Source organism: Bufo gargarizans, chromosome 3 (assembly GCF_014858855.1).
Source record: "Bufo gargarizans isolate SCDJY-AF-19 chromosome 3, ASM1485885v1, whole genome shotgun sequence".
NCBI classification, from domain to species: Eukaryota; Metazoa; Chordata; class Amphibia; order Anura; family Bufonidae; genus Bufo; species Bufo gargarizans.
This window is the reverse complement of record NC_058082.1, coordinates 28,718,620-28,735,917: the sequence shown is the minus strand read 5'-3', so window position 1 is coordinate 28,735,917 and position 17,298 is coordinate 28,718,620. Positions and strand designations below refer to the sequence as shown.

Here is a 17,298-nt window from a genome sequence, read left to right as displayed (position 1 = left end):
GATGGCACTGAGGACTGATGATGGCACGGGCGGGGGGGGGAGTTTTTATAAAGGAAAACATTCTTTTAATTGTTTTTTTCCTTTTAGAGTTCTTGATTAATTGTTGGATTAATCGATAGAATACTTGATTAATAAAACAATCGATAGCCGACGCCTGTACCCTGTCTGTGGTAGCATACATGCGCTGCTCCATGCAGACCGAGAACACGGGCCCCATGTTTTCATGATCAGTTTCGGGCCCCAGTGGTCGGACCCCTACCAATTAGACACTTAGGGGCACAGTTATTAAGACCAGCATTTTAGACGCCGGTCTTAATGAGCCTTATAGCTGGCAGTGGATTTCCGAAGTTATGTAGAGGCGCAGGCTTCTTCTGATCGCCACACGTCCGGTCTTTGTAATCTGCTGATCGCCACACGTCCGGTCTTTCCAGTGTTGATCAACCAGCCACTCATTTTATCTGTGATGAAAAAATCTTACCCTTATGTGCCACCCATTTATATAGGACATGCTGCCAACCTGTGCCACCTGAATGAGCGCATATGTCCATATTAATCACACCTTTAGTAAATCCTCTGAGTTCTCTGCAGCCTCATTTATAGCTGTTGGTAGAACTCGCTGTTCAGGTCTCTCCACTTCTCTGACATAATGTAGATCCCGATGGGTTGACTATATAACGTGGTAATCTATGACTTGTGCCGCAGTCATACGAACAGCACAATCCTCCCTTGTGCGGTCAGTCGTACCCCTGTAAACGAGGGCCGTTTTCTTGGCCTCTGCCTGATACGAGCTTATAAAATACAAAGCCGTTCTGTGTTCTCCATTCTCATCAGTATTAATAATTATTCTCCATCCGCCCGGTCACATTGCAAAACATTGTCTTATAGGCATGAATGGCTCGTTCTGAAGAGCTCACTGAATACCAGCCTGGTCCTGTCATAGGGTGCCACCGCTGCATCAAGCCAGTTCGTGAAAGTTTTTTCCTCTTAGATATTCCACCATCAGCTGAAGTCCGTATTACATGTATTGCTTCACAGCAACTCGGCCAAGAAGTGGAGACCACATAAAGTTACAGAGCAGGGTCTTCAAGTGCTGGAGGAGCATAGGGCATGAAGGTCATCCAACGCTCTGCTGACTCTGTAACTGCAGAGTCCAGACCTCCTCTGGTATTAACATCAGCACAAAAACTTTGCTCTGCCGGGAGCTTCATGGCATAGGTTTCCATAGCTGAGCATCTGCAGGCAAGTCTTACATCACCAAGCACAATGCCAAGTGTCGGATGGAGTGGTGTAGAGCATGCTGACACTAGACGGTGGAGCAGTGGAGACCTCTTCTGGGGAGTGATGTCTGATGGGCGAGTCTTGGTTTGGTGAATGCCAGGAGAACGTTGCCTGCCTGACTGCATGGTGCCAGATGTAAAGTCTGGTGGAGGAGGCTTTGGGGAGTTCTTCAGGGGTTGGATCAGGTTTCGGTGAAGGAAAATCAGTTATTCTGAAGAATTAAGAACATTGTGGAAAATTGCATCCTGAAACTTTGTGGGAACAGTTTGGCAGACGATGTTGTTGTTGTTTTTTTTTTTTTTTTTTTTGTTTTGTTCCAGCATGACTGAGCCCCAGTGCACAAAGCAAGGTCCATTGAGTCATGGTTCGGGGAGTTTGGTGTGGAAGATCTTGACTGGACCACCCAGAGCCCTGACCTCAACCCCATCCAGTGCTTTAGGGATGAACTTGAACATAGATTGAGAGCCAGGCCCTCTCCTCCAACATCAGTGTCGCACCTCACAAATGCTCTTCTGGATGAAGGGGCAAAAATTCCCAAAGACACCCTTCAAAATCTTCTGGGGGCGTAGTGTGACCCCAGGATATTCACTGACTTAAATACTTAGTCGATTTCAGTTGTCATTTATCTAAGAGCTGGTGTAGATTTTATACTAGGAGCACAGACTGCAGGACCTAATTTTTGACCAGGACTCCACCAGCAGAATAGTGAGTGCAGCTCTGGAGTATAATACAGGATGTAACTCAAGATCAGTACAGGATAAGTAATGTAATGTATGTACACAGTGACTGCACCAGCAGAATAGTGAGTGCAGCTCTGGAGTATAATACAGGATGTAACTCAGGATCAGTACAGGATAAGTAATGTCATGTATGTACACAGTGACTGCACTAGCAGAATAGTGAGTGCAGCTCTGAAGTATAATACAGGATGTAACTCAGGAGGAGTACAGGATAAGTAATGTAATGTATGTAGACAGTGACTGCACCAGCAGAGTAGTGAGTGCAGCTCTGGAGTATAATACAGGATGTAACTCAGGATCAGTACAGGATAAGTAATGTAATGTATGTACAGAGTGACTCCACCAGCAGAATAGTGAGTGCAGCTCTGGAGTATAATACAGGATGTAACTCAGGATCAGTACAGGATAATAATGTATGTACACAGTGACTGCACTAGCAGAATAGTGAGTGCAGCTCTGAAGTATAATACAGGATGTAACTCAGGAGGAGTACAGGATAAGTAATGTAATGTATGTAGACAGTGACTGCACCAGCAGAGTAGTGAGTGCAGCTCTGGAGTATAATACAGGATGTAACTCAGGATCAGTACAGGATAAGTAATGTATGTACACAGTGACTGCACTAGCAGAATAGTGAGTGCAGCTCTGGAGTATAATACAGGATGTAACTCAAGATCAGTACAGGATAAGTAATGTGTGTATACAGTGACTCCACCAGCAGAATAGTGAGTGCAGCTCTGGGGTATAATACAGGATGTAACTCAGGATCAGTACAGGATAGGTAATGTATGTACAGAGTGACTGCACCAGCAGAATAGTGAGTACAGCTCTGAAGTATAATACAGGATGTAACTCAGGATCAGTACAGGATAAGTAATGCATTTGCAAAGTAATTCCCATTTTCTGTACATTAATTCTATATGTATGAACGTACCCTTAAATTACTATGGATGATATCAAGCTGACCAAGGCAGGTTAATCTTGCAGGTGTTTTGCAATGACCTGAACATCATGTAGCCTGAGTTTGCCAGCACCTACTTACCTCTGCTCATGTTGTCCAGCACTGACTTAAAGGAAACCCGTCACGTTGAACATGGTGTCAGAGCTGCAGGCATCATGTTATAGAGCAGGAGGAGCTGAGCAGTTTGATATTTTTTTTCTTCTTTTTTTTTGCATATATAGTTTTTATGGGAAAAGATTCAGTAGAACTTGTATTTCATTCACTTATATTCCTGCTCATTCTGGAGTTTGATGTCAAAGAGGCGGGGCTAACGGTGACTGACAGCTCTCTGTATACACAGTCGTAGGGCGAACGCTGTCAATCACTAATAGCTCCGCCTTCTAGACGTCAAAGCCCAGAATGAGAAGGAAATGAAGTACAAATGTTACTGAGTCTTCTCCTATAAATCTATACATCAGTCTGCTCAGCTCCTCCCGCTCTATAACCTGCAGCTCAGACACTATGGTCAAAGTGACGGGTTCCCTTTAAAGGGGTCCTCCATGCTTTCATTTTCAGGCAAGTGCCCTCAACCCTGAAGACCCTCATTAAGCCATTGGCTTTAATACTAAACTCTCACAAAACCTCAGCGATTACAATGCTGGGTCTGTTGGGAACAAGGGGATCCCCATCCCTGTTGTCTGTTACCTATGGGTTCCGTAATTATTTCAGATTTCGGCATCTAATGGGTTAATCGGTCTGGAATGGAACTTTCTCTGGTTACATAGCGCCATCGCTACGCTAAGAAGTTTAACCCCTCGAATATAGGTCTTTGCAGATTACACTAGCATTGCAGCAGTAACTAATAGTGAGCACTGGAGGGCGCTGTTGTATAAGGTTCGGAGAACTGTAGGAGACGAGGGGCACACGTCCACTGCTGGTGATATGGGTCCTTCTGCATGAAGAGGAGCGAATAAAAGCCCCATGTGTGGCCCTTCGCAGGAGGACAGACACCCTGGACACTTATAGAGGACTCTTATTACATTTGTACGCAGAGATCATTGGGCCCCATCGCAAAACTTACAATGGGCCCCATTGAGCTCCATGTTAATTGAATATGTAAATTATTATCTGGGATGGGACCTTCAGTTTTCAGACCTGATGGGAGCTTTCTCCCTTCTGTCCAGTGTGCATCACATTCGCGCCACTAGGGGGAGCACACTGCATGTGATTTCTTTCAGCTGCTATTAAATGGGAGCTGTAAAATCTCCATGCAGTGAGCTCCCCCTAGTGGCAACTGCAGGAAAAGCTTTGCCACTTAGCAAGCAGAAAAGTGCTGGAGGCCCCTTAACAGTCGCCCTGTATGTTAGGTACGACGCTATCCCTATGCCCTGATCAATTACACCTTAAAATAAGAGGCGGCGTTCTCCATTGGGTTAATCGGAGATCAGTAGAAATGCTGTATGTGAAATAACTGCAGAAGAAACACTGCTGGGTTGTCTAACGTCTACATACAGACCCGGATGTGACTGGGGTCTGGCTCTCGCCCCCCTTCCCGTGGGCCGTCGCTCATCGATTTGCTTTGTGCTTTGCTGACAGGTGCCCAGATCTCCTGCTTTGCCCCCGGCAGCTTCTCCTGGAGGCAGGCGGCCTACGTGGACTCTTTCTGTTGGGCAGCCGTCCAGCAGAAGAACTTGTCAAGCAGCGATGCTGGCAACATCCCCCTGTGGCTTCACAAGGTAAGACGCGAATCCCGGCTCATCTCTCGCACATGGAAGTGATCCGCTAATTAAATATAACTGGCGGCGCCTCTGAATATTTCTGCATAAAATATTGGCCGGGGATTTGCAGTGAAAAGCTCTTAAGCAGAGTAGACTCCACTTAAAGGGGTCGTCTCACTTCAGTAAGTGGCATTTATCATGTAGAGAAAGTTAATACAAGGCACTAACTAATGTATTGTGATTGTCCATATTGCCTGCTTTGCTGTCTGGATTCATCTTTCCATCACATTATACACTGCTTGTTTTCATGGTTACAGACCACCCTGCAATCCATCAGCGGTGGTCGTGCTTGCACAATATAGGAAAAAGCCCTAGCCTATGCACGCTCCCATGGTCCCGGCCACCAGAGAGGCTGATGCTTTTTTCCCATAGTGTGCAAGCACAACCACCACTGATGGATTACAGGTTGGTCGTAACCATGGAAACGAGCAGTGCATAATGTAATGGAAAAATGAATCCAGCCAGCAAAGGAGGCAATATGGACAATCACAATACATTAGTAAGAGCCTGGTATTCACTTTCTCTACATAATAAATGCTACTTGCTGAAGTGAGACAACCCCTTTAAGGAGGACGTGTCTGTCTCGGGAACTCTTTCAATTCCCCATGTAATGGCAATTCTGGAGCATCTATTCTTAGGACTCTGTTGTGCCGTTACTTTATTATTCCTGCTAGAAGTTATGAATGAATTGCCTGCAGTAAAGTGTGTGTCCCTGCACAGGCTGATACTATCCAATCAGTGCTGCCAGAGTCAGACCCCCCAGCTGGATCTTTATTGCAGACTGCTGGAAATTAAGGCTATTTTCACACCTGCGTTCGGTGCGGATCCGCACCGATAATGCAAACGCTTGTGTCCGTTCAGAACGGATCCCCATTGACCTACATTGACGGTTCCGTTTGGCTCTGCATCGTCAGGCGGACACCAAAACGCAGCTTGCAGCGTTTTGGTGTCCACCTCAAAAGCGGAACAGAGACCAAACGCAGCCAAACTGATAACCTTCTGAACGGATCCTTATCCATTCAGAATGCATTGGGGCTGAACTGATCCGTTTTGGGGCCGCTTGTGAGATCCCTGAAACGGATCTCACAGGCGGACCCAGAAACGCCAGTCATAAAAGTCTAGCAGGAATAATAGAGGAATGGCACAACATAAAGTCAGAAGAAAAGATGCTCCAGGATACTTAAACCCGGTTTGATTGTCAGATATGACCGAAAGGCCTTGAAGAGTCCTACGGCTGCATACACATTACATGAAGGAAACCCAACCAGAGAAGGACTCAGGGATTCGGCTCAGCAGCAGTGCTCAATGTCAGGCAGCAGCTGCAAAATGTATAAAAATTTAATATTACACCTTTAATCTTTTTCTTGAATATGGGGGTCAGTTTCTGGCTTTGTATACTATAAAGGATATAGGACGGCGAGAAAGGGGTCAAAGGCGGGCGAGCGGATTATCACAGGGGAGGGAAGGTCTCATGATGAGAGGCTTAGGCCTCTTTCACACGGGCGTCAGTTTTTTTGCCCGGATAAGAGCCGGGTGCGTTGCGGGAAAATGCGCGATTTTTTTCTGCGCAAGTGCAAAACATTGTCATGCGTTGCACTCGCGTGAGAAAAATCGCGCATGTTTGGTACCCAAACCCGAACTTCTTCATAGAAGTTCGGGCTTGTGATTGATGTTCTGAAGATTGTATTATTTTCCCTTATAACATGGTTATAAGGGAAAATAATAGCATTCTGAATACAGAATGCATAGTAAAACAGCGCTAGAGGGGTTAAAAAAAATAAAAAATAATTTAACTCACCTTAGTCCACTTGCTCGCGAAGCCCGGCATCTCCTTCTGTATCCTCTGCGCTGAAGTTGAACAGGACCTGGGGTGAGCTGCTCCATTAAATATCGGTTAAGGACCTTCGATGACGTCACTACGGTCATCACATGGTACGTCACATGATCTTTTACCATGGTGATTCACCATGGTAAAAGACCATGTGATGACCGGAGTGACGTCATCGAAGGTCCTTAACCGATATTTAATGGAGCAGCTCACCCCAGGTCCTGTTCAACTTCAGCGCAGAGGATACAGAAGGAGATTCCGGGCTTCGCGAGCAAGTGGACTAAGGTGAGTTAAATTATTATTTTTTTTTTTTAACCCCTCTAGCGCTGGTTTACTATGCATTCTGTATTCAGAATGCTATTATTTTCCCTTATAACCATGTTATAAGGGAAAATAATAATGATCGGGTCTCCATCCCGATCGTCTCCTAGCAACCGTGCGTGCAAATCGCACGGCATCCGTACTTGCTTGCGGATGCCATCCGATTTTCACACACCCCATTCACTTCTATGGGGCCTGCGTCACGTCAAAATCGGACAATATAGAGCATGCTGCGATTTCAACTGAACGCACAAGTGATGCGTTAAAAACATCGCTCATGTGCACAGCCCCATAGAAATGAATGGGTCAGGATTTAGTGCGGGTGCCATACGTTCTCCGCACGGATCGCACCCGCACGGAAAACTCGCCCGTGTGAAAGGGGCCTTAAAAATAAGGCTTGTTCAGGTTCGAAAAGACACCTTGGCTCCTTTCACATCACCGCGTAATGTTGCTGTCAGAGGCGCAGAACAGCGACCGTAACAAAATGGCCCGATCGGGCACAAAACTGATCAGAATGGAGATGAACCGTTCTGATCAGTTATTAATACATGAAAGGATCCTTTCATGTATTAACCTCTGAATCTCCCTTCCTTCGCATGTAATGAATGTCCGCTAAAAAGACTGGGCACGAAAGTTCTGCACGCAGGACTATTTTCTCCAGTAAAGAAAATCTGGAGAAAATTGTTGCGTGCAGAACTTTTTTTTTGTCCAGTCTTTTTAGCAGACATTCATTACATGCGAAGGAAGGGACATTCAGAGATGAATACAGGAAAGGATCCTTTACAGTAAGAGCAGACACCCTACGGAATAACTGACCCCGAGAGGTAGTAATGGCAGATACTATGTCGGTGTATAAGAAAGGGCGAGAGGGCACTTGGGCCTCTTTCACACGGGCGTTGCGGGAACATACGTGATTTTTCCGCGCGAGTGCAAAACATTGTAATGCGTTTTGCACTCGCGTGAGAAAAATCGCGCATGTTTGGTACCCGAACTTCTTCACAGAAGTTCGGGCTTGGGATCGGTGTTCTGTAGATTGTATTATTTTCCCTTATAACATGGTTCTAAGGGAAAATAATAGCATTCTGACTACAGAATGCATAGTACAATAGCGCTGGAGGGGTTAAAAAAAATAAAATAAAAATGTAACTCACCTTAGTCCACTTGATCGCGCAGCCCGGCATCTCTTCTGTCTTGATCTTAGCTGTGTGGAGGAACAGGACCTGTGGTGACGTCACTCCGGTCATCACATGATCCATCACATGATCTTTTACAATGGTGATGGATCATGTGATGACCGGAGTGACGTCACCACAGGTCCTGTTGCTGCACAGAGCTAAGATGAAGACAGAAGGAGATGCCGGGCTTCTTGATCAAGTGGATTAAGGTGAGTTAAATATTTTATTTATTTTTTAATCCCTCCAGCGCTCTTTTACTATGCATTCTGTAGTCAGAATGCTATTATTTTCCCTTATAACCATGTTATAAGGGAAAATAATAATGATCGGGTCTCCATCCCGATCGTCTCCTAGCAACCGTGCGTGAAAATCACACTGCATCCGCACTTCCTTGCGGATGATTGCGATTTTCACGCAACCCCATTCATTTCTATGGGGCCTGCGTTGCGTGAAAAACGCACAAAATAGAGCATGCTGCGATTTTCACGCAACGCACAAGCCCCATAGAAATGAATGGGTCGGGAATCAGTGCGGGTGCAATGCGTTCACCTCACGCATCGCATCCGCGCGGAATACTCGCCCATGTGAAAGGGGCCTTAGGGTTAGAATCCATCTCGTGTAGATGATCTGAGAAAGGTTGGACTTGATACCTATGTGACTGACTAATCCCCCGCTGATCTGGTTGTCCTAGTGCTTGTTTATCTTCCTAGAGCCATAGTGTGCCGCACATGCATGGCTCTAGGAAGATAAACAAGCACAACCAGGAGTGGATCGGGGGTCACACATCCGCCCGGTTGCTCCATTCAAGGTCTTTGGGGCTTATGGAAACGGCAGAGAGCTGGACACCGCTGTTTCCGTCAGTTCTGTTGGCTTTAAATGGAGTGAAACTATACATACTCCACTAACACTCCATTCAGACTCCCCCCCCCCCCCCCCCCCCACATGCTGCGTTTTTTTTTCGCAACGCAGAACTGATGCGTGAAAAAAAAAGCGCATGTACACGGATCCATTGAAATGAATGTGTCAGGATTCAGTGCGGGTGCTATGCGTTCACGTCACGCATTGCACCCGCGCGGAACAATCGCTCTTGTGAAAGGGGCCTTAGTGTAACCGGAATTCCCCTTATAAATGAATCCGCATGCGGTGTAATCAGATTTGATTTGTGGATGCATTTTTTACAGTCGTGACACTAGGTGGCAGTGTCTCCCTAACTATTTTACCCGCGGCTCCTTTACTCGGCAGTTTGGCGGAGGTCCTCGGAGATGGAGACCCTACCGATCGTATATAATGCTGTTCTTAGCATAGGCCATTGATTTTCCGTGCCATAAATATTACTTTGAACCGCACACCAGATTAGGCGTAGGGATCACTGTTCTATATGAAGCGTCCATAGACTTTAGTTCATTATTCCTACAGACCAAACTCCTCCACAAAGTCAAACATGGACGTTCATCTCGGCTCGTGCATGCCATGTCCGTAGATGAGTGGTGAAATTCCCTGCTTCCCTGGCACCGCTCATCTCTTGGGAAACGATGGCTTAGTACGGGTAAAATTCAATCCAGCACGTGAGCGATCTAATTCTGGTTTTCCTTCTTGCAGTTCTTCCCGTACATCCTGCTCCTGGTGGCCGTTCTGCTCTACCTGCCGTCCTTGTTCTGGAGGTTTACGGCAGCTCCTCATCTCTGCTCCGACCTGAAATTTATCATGGAGGAGCTGGACAAGTCCTACAACAGGGTCATCAAAGCTGCCAACGGCAAGAGCAGCGGCAAGAAAGAAGGGGCCAGTTCGCAGACGCTGAGTGACAACCTATCACAGAGGTAAGTCCACTAAAGGAAGCCTCCAGCTCTTAGAGTCTCTTGCGCGTTTTTATATTTAATTTTTCTTGTATTGTTTGGGTCTAAATGTCTCTTCTAGGGTACCAGCCGGCTCCCTCTGTTAGCCCATTGGTGCCCCCGGGTACTGGTGGGGTTCTGTGGCAGCCTGTGCCTGACAAGGGCCCCGCATGGTCTGCCAGAGACATGGCCTAATAGGTTGCCTGTTGGCAGTAACGCTTTAGAATACTATTGTCAAAGGATTGCTGCTTGAAAAAGTTGGTAAATGTGAAAAAAAATCTCATAAAAAATCAACCTGGAGAAAAAAAAAGACTGGCACTTCACATACCTTAGTAAAAAACTTACAGTGGAAGATCCAAACTATTTATTAAAGGGGTTGTCCGGGCTTTTTGATATTGATGACCTATCCTCCTGCTCTCCGCTGTATGGCTATAGGACAGCAGCAGCGGCCAGGAAGAGAGGTGGCACATGCACACTGCGCCCGCTGTCTCCTCATACAGAAGATCGGCGGGGGTGCCGGGTGTTAGACCCCCGTCAATCTGATATTGAAGACCTATTCTGAGGACAGGTCATCAATATTAAAATGCTCGGACAACCTCTTTAAGAGACGCACGCCTCTTAATAAGGGTATTTTCGGACCGCTTCTGAACCATGTTTTTTGCAGATCGCACACGGACCCGTTTGTTTCTGTGGGGCCGCTAAAAATGTGGATAGCACACAGATGTCATCCACGCGGGGGAGCCACTAATTATAGAACATGTCTTGTCCGTTTTGCCGATTTTAGAATAGGCATTTTTTTCAGTGGGGCCCTTGAAAAGTGCGGGATGCACACTGACCGCATCCGTATTTTGTAGACTGCAAAACTGATACGATTGTGTGAATGTACCCTAAGGCCTTACACGACCATGTGTCCCCCCCGTGGCCATACTGCGGCCCGCATACGGTGGGTCCGCAATACACCGGCCGTCTGCATTCCGCATCAGGGATGCGGACCCATTTACTTGAATGGGTCCACAAATCCAGAGATGCGGTGCAGAACGGAAGCACTTCGGAGTGCTTTCACAGGGTTCCGTTCCTACCTTTTTGCAGAATGGATGGATCGCGGACCCCATTCAAGTAAATGGGGTCGCGATTCGAATGCGGCTAGCCCACGGTCGGTGCCCGTGCACTGGGGACCGCAAGTTCGTGTGCAAGAGGCCTCAATGTGTTGCATCTTCTGCTGTCCATCAAATGTACTCCAGCCAGGAGCCCGTGTTGATTTCTGGTGTAATGTGCAACAAAGTCAGGCTGTGGTGTTTCCGCCCGCTGCCCACCTTCTCCCGCCTACACCCACTCAATTTTGATAAGGTGGCAAGAGCATTGTAACATGTAGTACATGACCTCCCGTATTTAAAAACCCCCAACTTAAAAAAAAAATTGTCAAGTAAATTTTAATATGTCCCCCAAAATGGCCCTCATCCGGCAATCCCTCCTGCAACTACATCAGCAGAAGAATGATGGGTCTCAGTAGATGGCAGCATGAAAAATGAGTATAAAATATAAAATATCATCAAAAAATGTGGACCAAAAAAAAATACAACTTGTCCTGCAAAAAGCTATAGACAAAAAATTTTTTAAATCGCTGGGTCCTGAAGACCTAAATTAGGCTGGACCTAAAGGGGTTCAGATTAGATTTCTAATGAAGGTGATAATTGAGGGCACCGACTTCTGATTGGTTTCATTAACATGTCTGATGCTCCTCCATCTGCAGCCTGTTGGAGATCTCAGAGGGTCACGTCAAGTACCCATTTGTGGAACAGTATCTGAAGACAAAGAAGACCTCTTACAACCTAATCATCAAGTACCTCATCTGCCGATCCTTGACGCTGGTGATTATGCTCTTGGCCTGTATCTACCTCGGCTACTACATCAGCCTCTTCTCCCTGACAGACGAGTTCAGCTGCAACATCCGCACCGGCATCCTGAAGAATGACACCACGCTGCCGTCCTTAATCCAGTGCAAGCTGATCGCAGTGGGAGTCTTTCGGCTGCTCAGTTACATTAACCTGATTGTCTACTGCTTTGTCATGCCTTTTGTCATCTACGCCATGCTGGTACCCTACAGGAGACGGTCCGACGTGCTGAAAGTGTACGAGCTGCTGCCCACCTTCAGCATCCAGCAGTGTCACTCCAAGAGCTACGACGACCTCAGCATCTTTCTTCTGTTCTTGGAAGAGAATGTAAGTGAACTCAAGTCTTACAAGTTCCTCAAAGTGCTGGACAACTTGAAGGACACGGGAGAAGACTTTGACACCATGCAGCTTCTGACATCGCTTGGGACTGTGAAGACGGACACGGTTGACGGGAAGCAGACGGCATTTAGAAATGCAGCTCTGCCGCCTGCAGGGCAAGATGGTGCTGAGCTTAAAGGTAAATTCATTTCTCTGATGGATGCTACGGTGGAAATGTTTCTGCTATGTTTCCTTGGCTGACCACTGGAGGTTATAATCTATTCAGTCCTATTGTGCCACGTTCATGTAGTATAATATTTGGTATAGCTGGCATGCTGCCACCCAGTTCTGGATTGACAGTCTTGTTGCTGTGGGTACAATGCCTAACTACATTGTGCCCATACATTGTACTATGTGCCCTTACGCCTAAGAGTAAAGTTGGTCGAACCTACCAATTTAATCAGAACCAGCTGACTATTCTATGTATATGGGGTTTGCTGACGCTCCTCTGACAGATGATGTCAGGGGTAGGGCAAAGAAGGGATGTTGGATTTCAACATGCCCAGTCCTTTTTCTCATGGGAGATAAGCCGCCATCAGAGGTGCTTGGCATTAAATTGTTCCACTGCCCACATTGTGAACACATGTATGGGGGAATAGCTGTCGGCTGGCAGCTGTTGAAGGTGTACGGCCACCCTTAGCTAGTGACAGGTAGTAGATCCATAGTAACCACTCCGAATACTCAGGGCCTCAGCTAAAGACCACATTGGTACTGAGTTATGGCAATAATGGCTAACCTCCGGAACTCCAGCTGTGGTGAAACTACGACTCCCAGCATGCTTCCTTCATTTCTATTGAGTTATGAGCACAACCAAGCAAGTGTATATGTTGGGAGTTGTAGTTTTACCAGTGCTGGAGGTTAGCCATCACAGAGCTAGGGGCATGGAGGCTCCGCAGAGCTCAAACCTGATGTCCCGCTACCTTATTCATTAGGATGATGTTAAATGGAGAACCCCTTTACTGGTATTCAGCCACAGTAGGAAGTCTAGGTCACCTACCACTGCTAAAGTATCAGGCTACGGTAGTGGTCCCCTTGAGGTGATGGTGAATAAAAGGGGTGATGAAATGAAAAAAAGTTCATATATATACCCCTCTCCATGAGCTGACTATATAGGGAGAGATGACAGTGACAGACTGTGCTTTGTAAGAGGGGTGATAACCTGAAGAAATGTTCCTGTATCCCTCTCCATGAGCTGACTGGACTATACAGGGAGAGATGACAGTGACAGACTGTGCTTTGTAAGAGGGGTGATAACATGAAGAAAGGTTCCTGTATCCCCCTCTCCATGATCTGACTGTGGACTATACGAGGAGAGACGACCGTGACAGACTGTAATTGGTAAGAGGGGTGATAACATGAAGAAAGGTTCCTGTATCCCCCTCTATGATCTGACTGTGGACTATACGAGGAGAGACGACCGTGACAGGCTGTACTTGGTAAGAGGGGTGATAACATGAAGAAAGGTTCCTGTATCCCCCTCTATGATCTGACTGTGGACTATACGAGGAGAGACGACCGTGACAGGCTGTACTTGGTAAGAGGGGTGATAACATGAATAAAAGTACAAGGAAGCAGACGAGCGCCACAGGCTGAGGCTTTCTCCTTGATGTTATTTGCATCTATGGGAAAGGGGATAAGTGTCTGATAGGTGGGGGACCCAACCATTAGGGCCCCTGACAATCACTAGAATAGAAGCCAGTGCTGCCTCATTTGAATGGCACATTGGACACGCATGTTTCCTCTTGTACTCTGCTATTTCCGTAAATCCCTTAGAGTTAAATGGAGCGGTGGACATGGATGGCTGTCTGCTGCTCCATTCAAATGGGGGGGTATACTAGTGACCAGTGGGGGGGGGGGGGGAGATTGGAGCCCTGCCAATCAGACACTCATTATTGTAATGGGACAATCCTTTTAAATGTATATCTATGCAGAAGATTTGGAGCTGTGTATCAGAAAATTCACCATGCCTTTGTTGTGTTCCTCTTTCTAGAACTGACCACAAACGACGGGGTAAAGACGTCTACGGAGGATAAGAAAGTCAGACAGAGACTTCTAGATTCGTCATGCTGATCAATGCCTCGAACCTCTCCAACCATGTTTACAGCAACCATTGCGGCCATTCACTGCACGAGCGGACAGCCGGACTGCGGCTGAACCATTACTACTCAGGTCTTCCTACCGAGGGGCCATATGGAGACTTAATGTGGAGCTGTACCTTTAAGGCCGCAATCAAATGCAAGTTGCTTGTGTCCAAGGACTCTTTGCGATACTAATGAGCTGTCAATCAAACTCCTACAGACTGACCGGTTTTGTCTTTAGGTATAACAGTGCCTCAAAGAAAAAAAAGAAAAAGAAAAAACTTAATATTAACACTGGATGTCACAAAACTGGAAAACTGATAAAACTGCATAATACGTGTTTTTAGGACGTTCTTAAGTTTACATTTAATGACTTTTTTCTTTTTTTAAAAAAAAAATGGCAGGGAGCCGCTGCCGCTGGAAATGTTGTGTTCTTTCTACAAGCCTAGATGGCAAAGTAGAGCTCCTCCTGCAGGAAGGAGATTGTAGCGCCACCTTCAGGTGGTTACCTTGCAAAGTATGTTTACGTTGCGTATTTTATAGGCCGAAAAAAATAATAATCTGATGCCAAAATCCACCCGTTTACAAGCATATTTTTGATGGGTTTTCAGTTTTTTGCGGACATTTTGGCAGCTTTCTCTGCCTCCCGTTGACTGGAAAGATTTGGCACATAACCCGTGCAAATTTCAGATCGTCAGTGTACATATTGATGTCAGTGGGACACATTTTGTGGGTATTCCACCCCTATTCTGCGCTAAAATACATGTGAAAACCTGCCACGTGAACATACCCTGAGTGAATGTGAAACTTTTCCGGGGCCGCAAATTAGTCGTGTTCCTGAGCTGCTCCGCGGGTTCTGGTTATCTGTGTGACATGCTGTGGTGCCGCCTCTAGGTGGCAGTAAAGAGACAGTTTTCTTCCACCCTGTAGCAGAGCTCATTTGCATACTTTTTCCCAGGGAGCATTGCTCTAAGGACACCCTGTCAGCCAGGTCTCCATAAGGAGAATGTGTATCGGCCATTGCACCTAGGTTGTCTGAACCGACCCAATGCTGCAGTGGGAAGTGGTGTTTTTTTGTGCTTCTCACTATCCCAACCCTTTACATAAATCTCATTGAAGGCTTCCAGTCCTGCCTTGATCATTAGAAGGGGCCCTGGTGCCCTCATTATGTTTTTGGATACAAGTCGCTGGAGTTCAGTTTAGTTGCACTAGAGTGAATATAGCAGAGCGGAATTTGTCATTTGATGAGGGTCTGCTACCTTTTGTTTACCAACAGTCCTATGTAAAATCGTATATAACAAACATATCCCATTATGACAAACTCATCTCTGCCACATCCAAACTAAAGCCATGTATATAGCTTTGCCGAGTTGCGCCAAATACCAATTGCAATCTATGGAGCAACAAGAGACCCATCTCTATGACCAGCATCCATTTATGCAACTATGGCGGCGTGCACACTTGCGTTTAGGAGTCCCATCCTCTGAAGCTTGTGACTAGAGTCCCTCCCTTATTCCTCTCCTTTTCCCATGGGCTCACCTCTGGGATTTCTGCCAGGAACCAGAAAGCGGGTCTATCTCGTGAGGGCCGGAGATTTGGCAGCGGGTGTGCCGGCAGTCCATTATAGTCTGAGAGCAAGCTTGCTTATCTCCCATTTGGCTGCTCACCAGCCAGAGGTGGACAACGGGAACAGGAATGGCTTTCCATGCCCCAGATTTTAGTTTGTCCGCTTTCTACGTGTACTATATAATTTTTATACATTGGGTTGTTTATGGGCTAGTGTTCTACATTAGTTACTGGTGGTGTAGGGGTTAATATGCTGTTGTATAGCAGTCAAGGGTTAAACCCAGATGTTCCCTGAGGCCTAGGGTTTGAGGTAAGAGTCTATATACACCATAATGCATGTCAGTGGTATACGTAGGGAGGATTTCCCAACATGGACCTCTGACGTGTGTTGCTATATGCATAGCTTGGCATACATCGCCCATAGGCTTCTAAAAAGTATACTATGCGGTATACAGGTTTTCCCAAGATGCCGCAGGCTATGTTTATTTCATACAGCAGAAAAATTATATAGGACACTATTTTGGCCACCGTTGGTAGAATATACATTGCATTGGGAGTCTTCAGACCCGTTCAATTTTTTTTTTTGCATTTTTTTTTTTTTTTAATGTTATATAAAATTTTATTCTGTTTTCCCCATCATTCTGCACTCACTACCCCATAGTGAGAAGTGAGAACAGAATGTCCAAACTCTAGACCCTTTGCTCAGGATTTAGATAAAGTCCCTTGGGCAGCGATTACAGCCTCCAGTCTTCCTGGGGGTGATGCCACAAGGTTCACACACCTGGATTTGGGGATTTATTTATATTTTTTTGCCAGGCTGGATAAGGACTCTGGGAGGACAGACATTTTCAGGTCTCTCCAGAGATGTTGGATTTGGTTCAAGTCAGGTCTCTGGATTTTTTTTTTTTTGTCCCCTTCTCCAGATCCGTGTCCCCCCACACAATCCTGTCTCTGAGCTCTACAGGCAGTTCTTTCCTCCTCATGGCTTGGTTTTTGCTCTAATATGCATTGTCAGCTTTGACACCTTTAGGCCTCTTGCACACGAACCGTGGGCCAGCCGCATGCGGATCGCGACCCCATTCACTTGAATGGGGTCTGCGATCTGTCCGTTCCGCAAAAAGATAGGACACGTTCTATCTTTTTGCGGAACGGAACACCACAGATGCACGCCTCCGTGCTGCACCGCATCTCCTGATTTGCGGACCCATTGAAGTGAATGGGTGTCCTGTGTATTGTGGACCCACCGTATGCAGGCCACGGGGGACACACGGTCGTGTGCAAGAGGCCTTACATAGACAGGGCTGTGCCTTTCCGTGTCGTGTCCATTCAACTGAATTTACCACAGGTGACTCCAATCAAGGTGTAGAAACATCTCCAAGATGAGCCACAGACATGGGAGGCCCCAGAGCTAAAGTGGCATCATAGCAAAGAGTCTGAATTTTAGTTTTTACTTTTTAAATAAATTTGCTAATATTTCTAAAAATTGTTTTTC

General features: G+C 46.3%; 1 protein-coding gene across 1 annotated transcript in view; it reads left to right on the top strand.

Annotated features, from left to right (window-relative positions):
* PANX1 (pannexin 1) overlaps positions 1 to 16,794 on the top strand; it is a 31,682-nt gene extending 14,888 nt beyond the window's left edge. Inside the window, exons 2-5 of the mRNA XM_044285299.1 lie at positions 4,555 to 4,694; positions 9,660 to 9,877; positions 11,643 to 12,301; positions 14,153 to 16,794. Coding sequence (XP_044141234.1) covers positions 4,555 to 4,694; positions 9,660 to 9,877; positions 11,643 to 12,301; positions 14,153 to 14,232 — 1,097 coding nt within the window. The 3' untranslated portion in view covers positions 14,233 to 16,794. The remainder of the gene's footprint in view (positions 1 to 4,554; positions 4,695 to 9,659; positions 9,878 to 11,642; positions 12,302 to 14,152) is intronic.
* Positions 16,795 to 17,298: the final 504 nt, after the last annotated feature.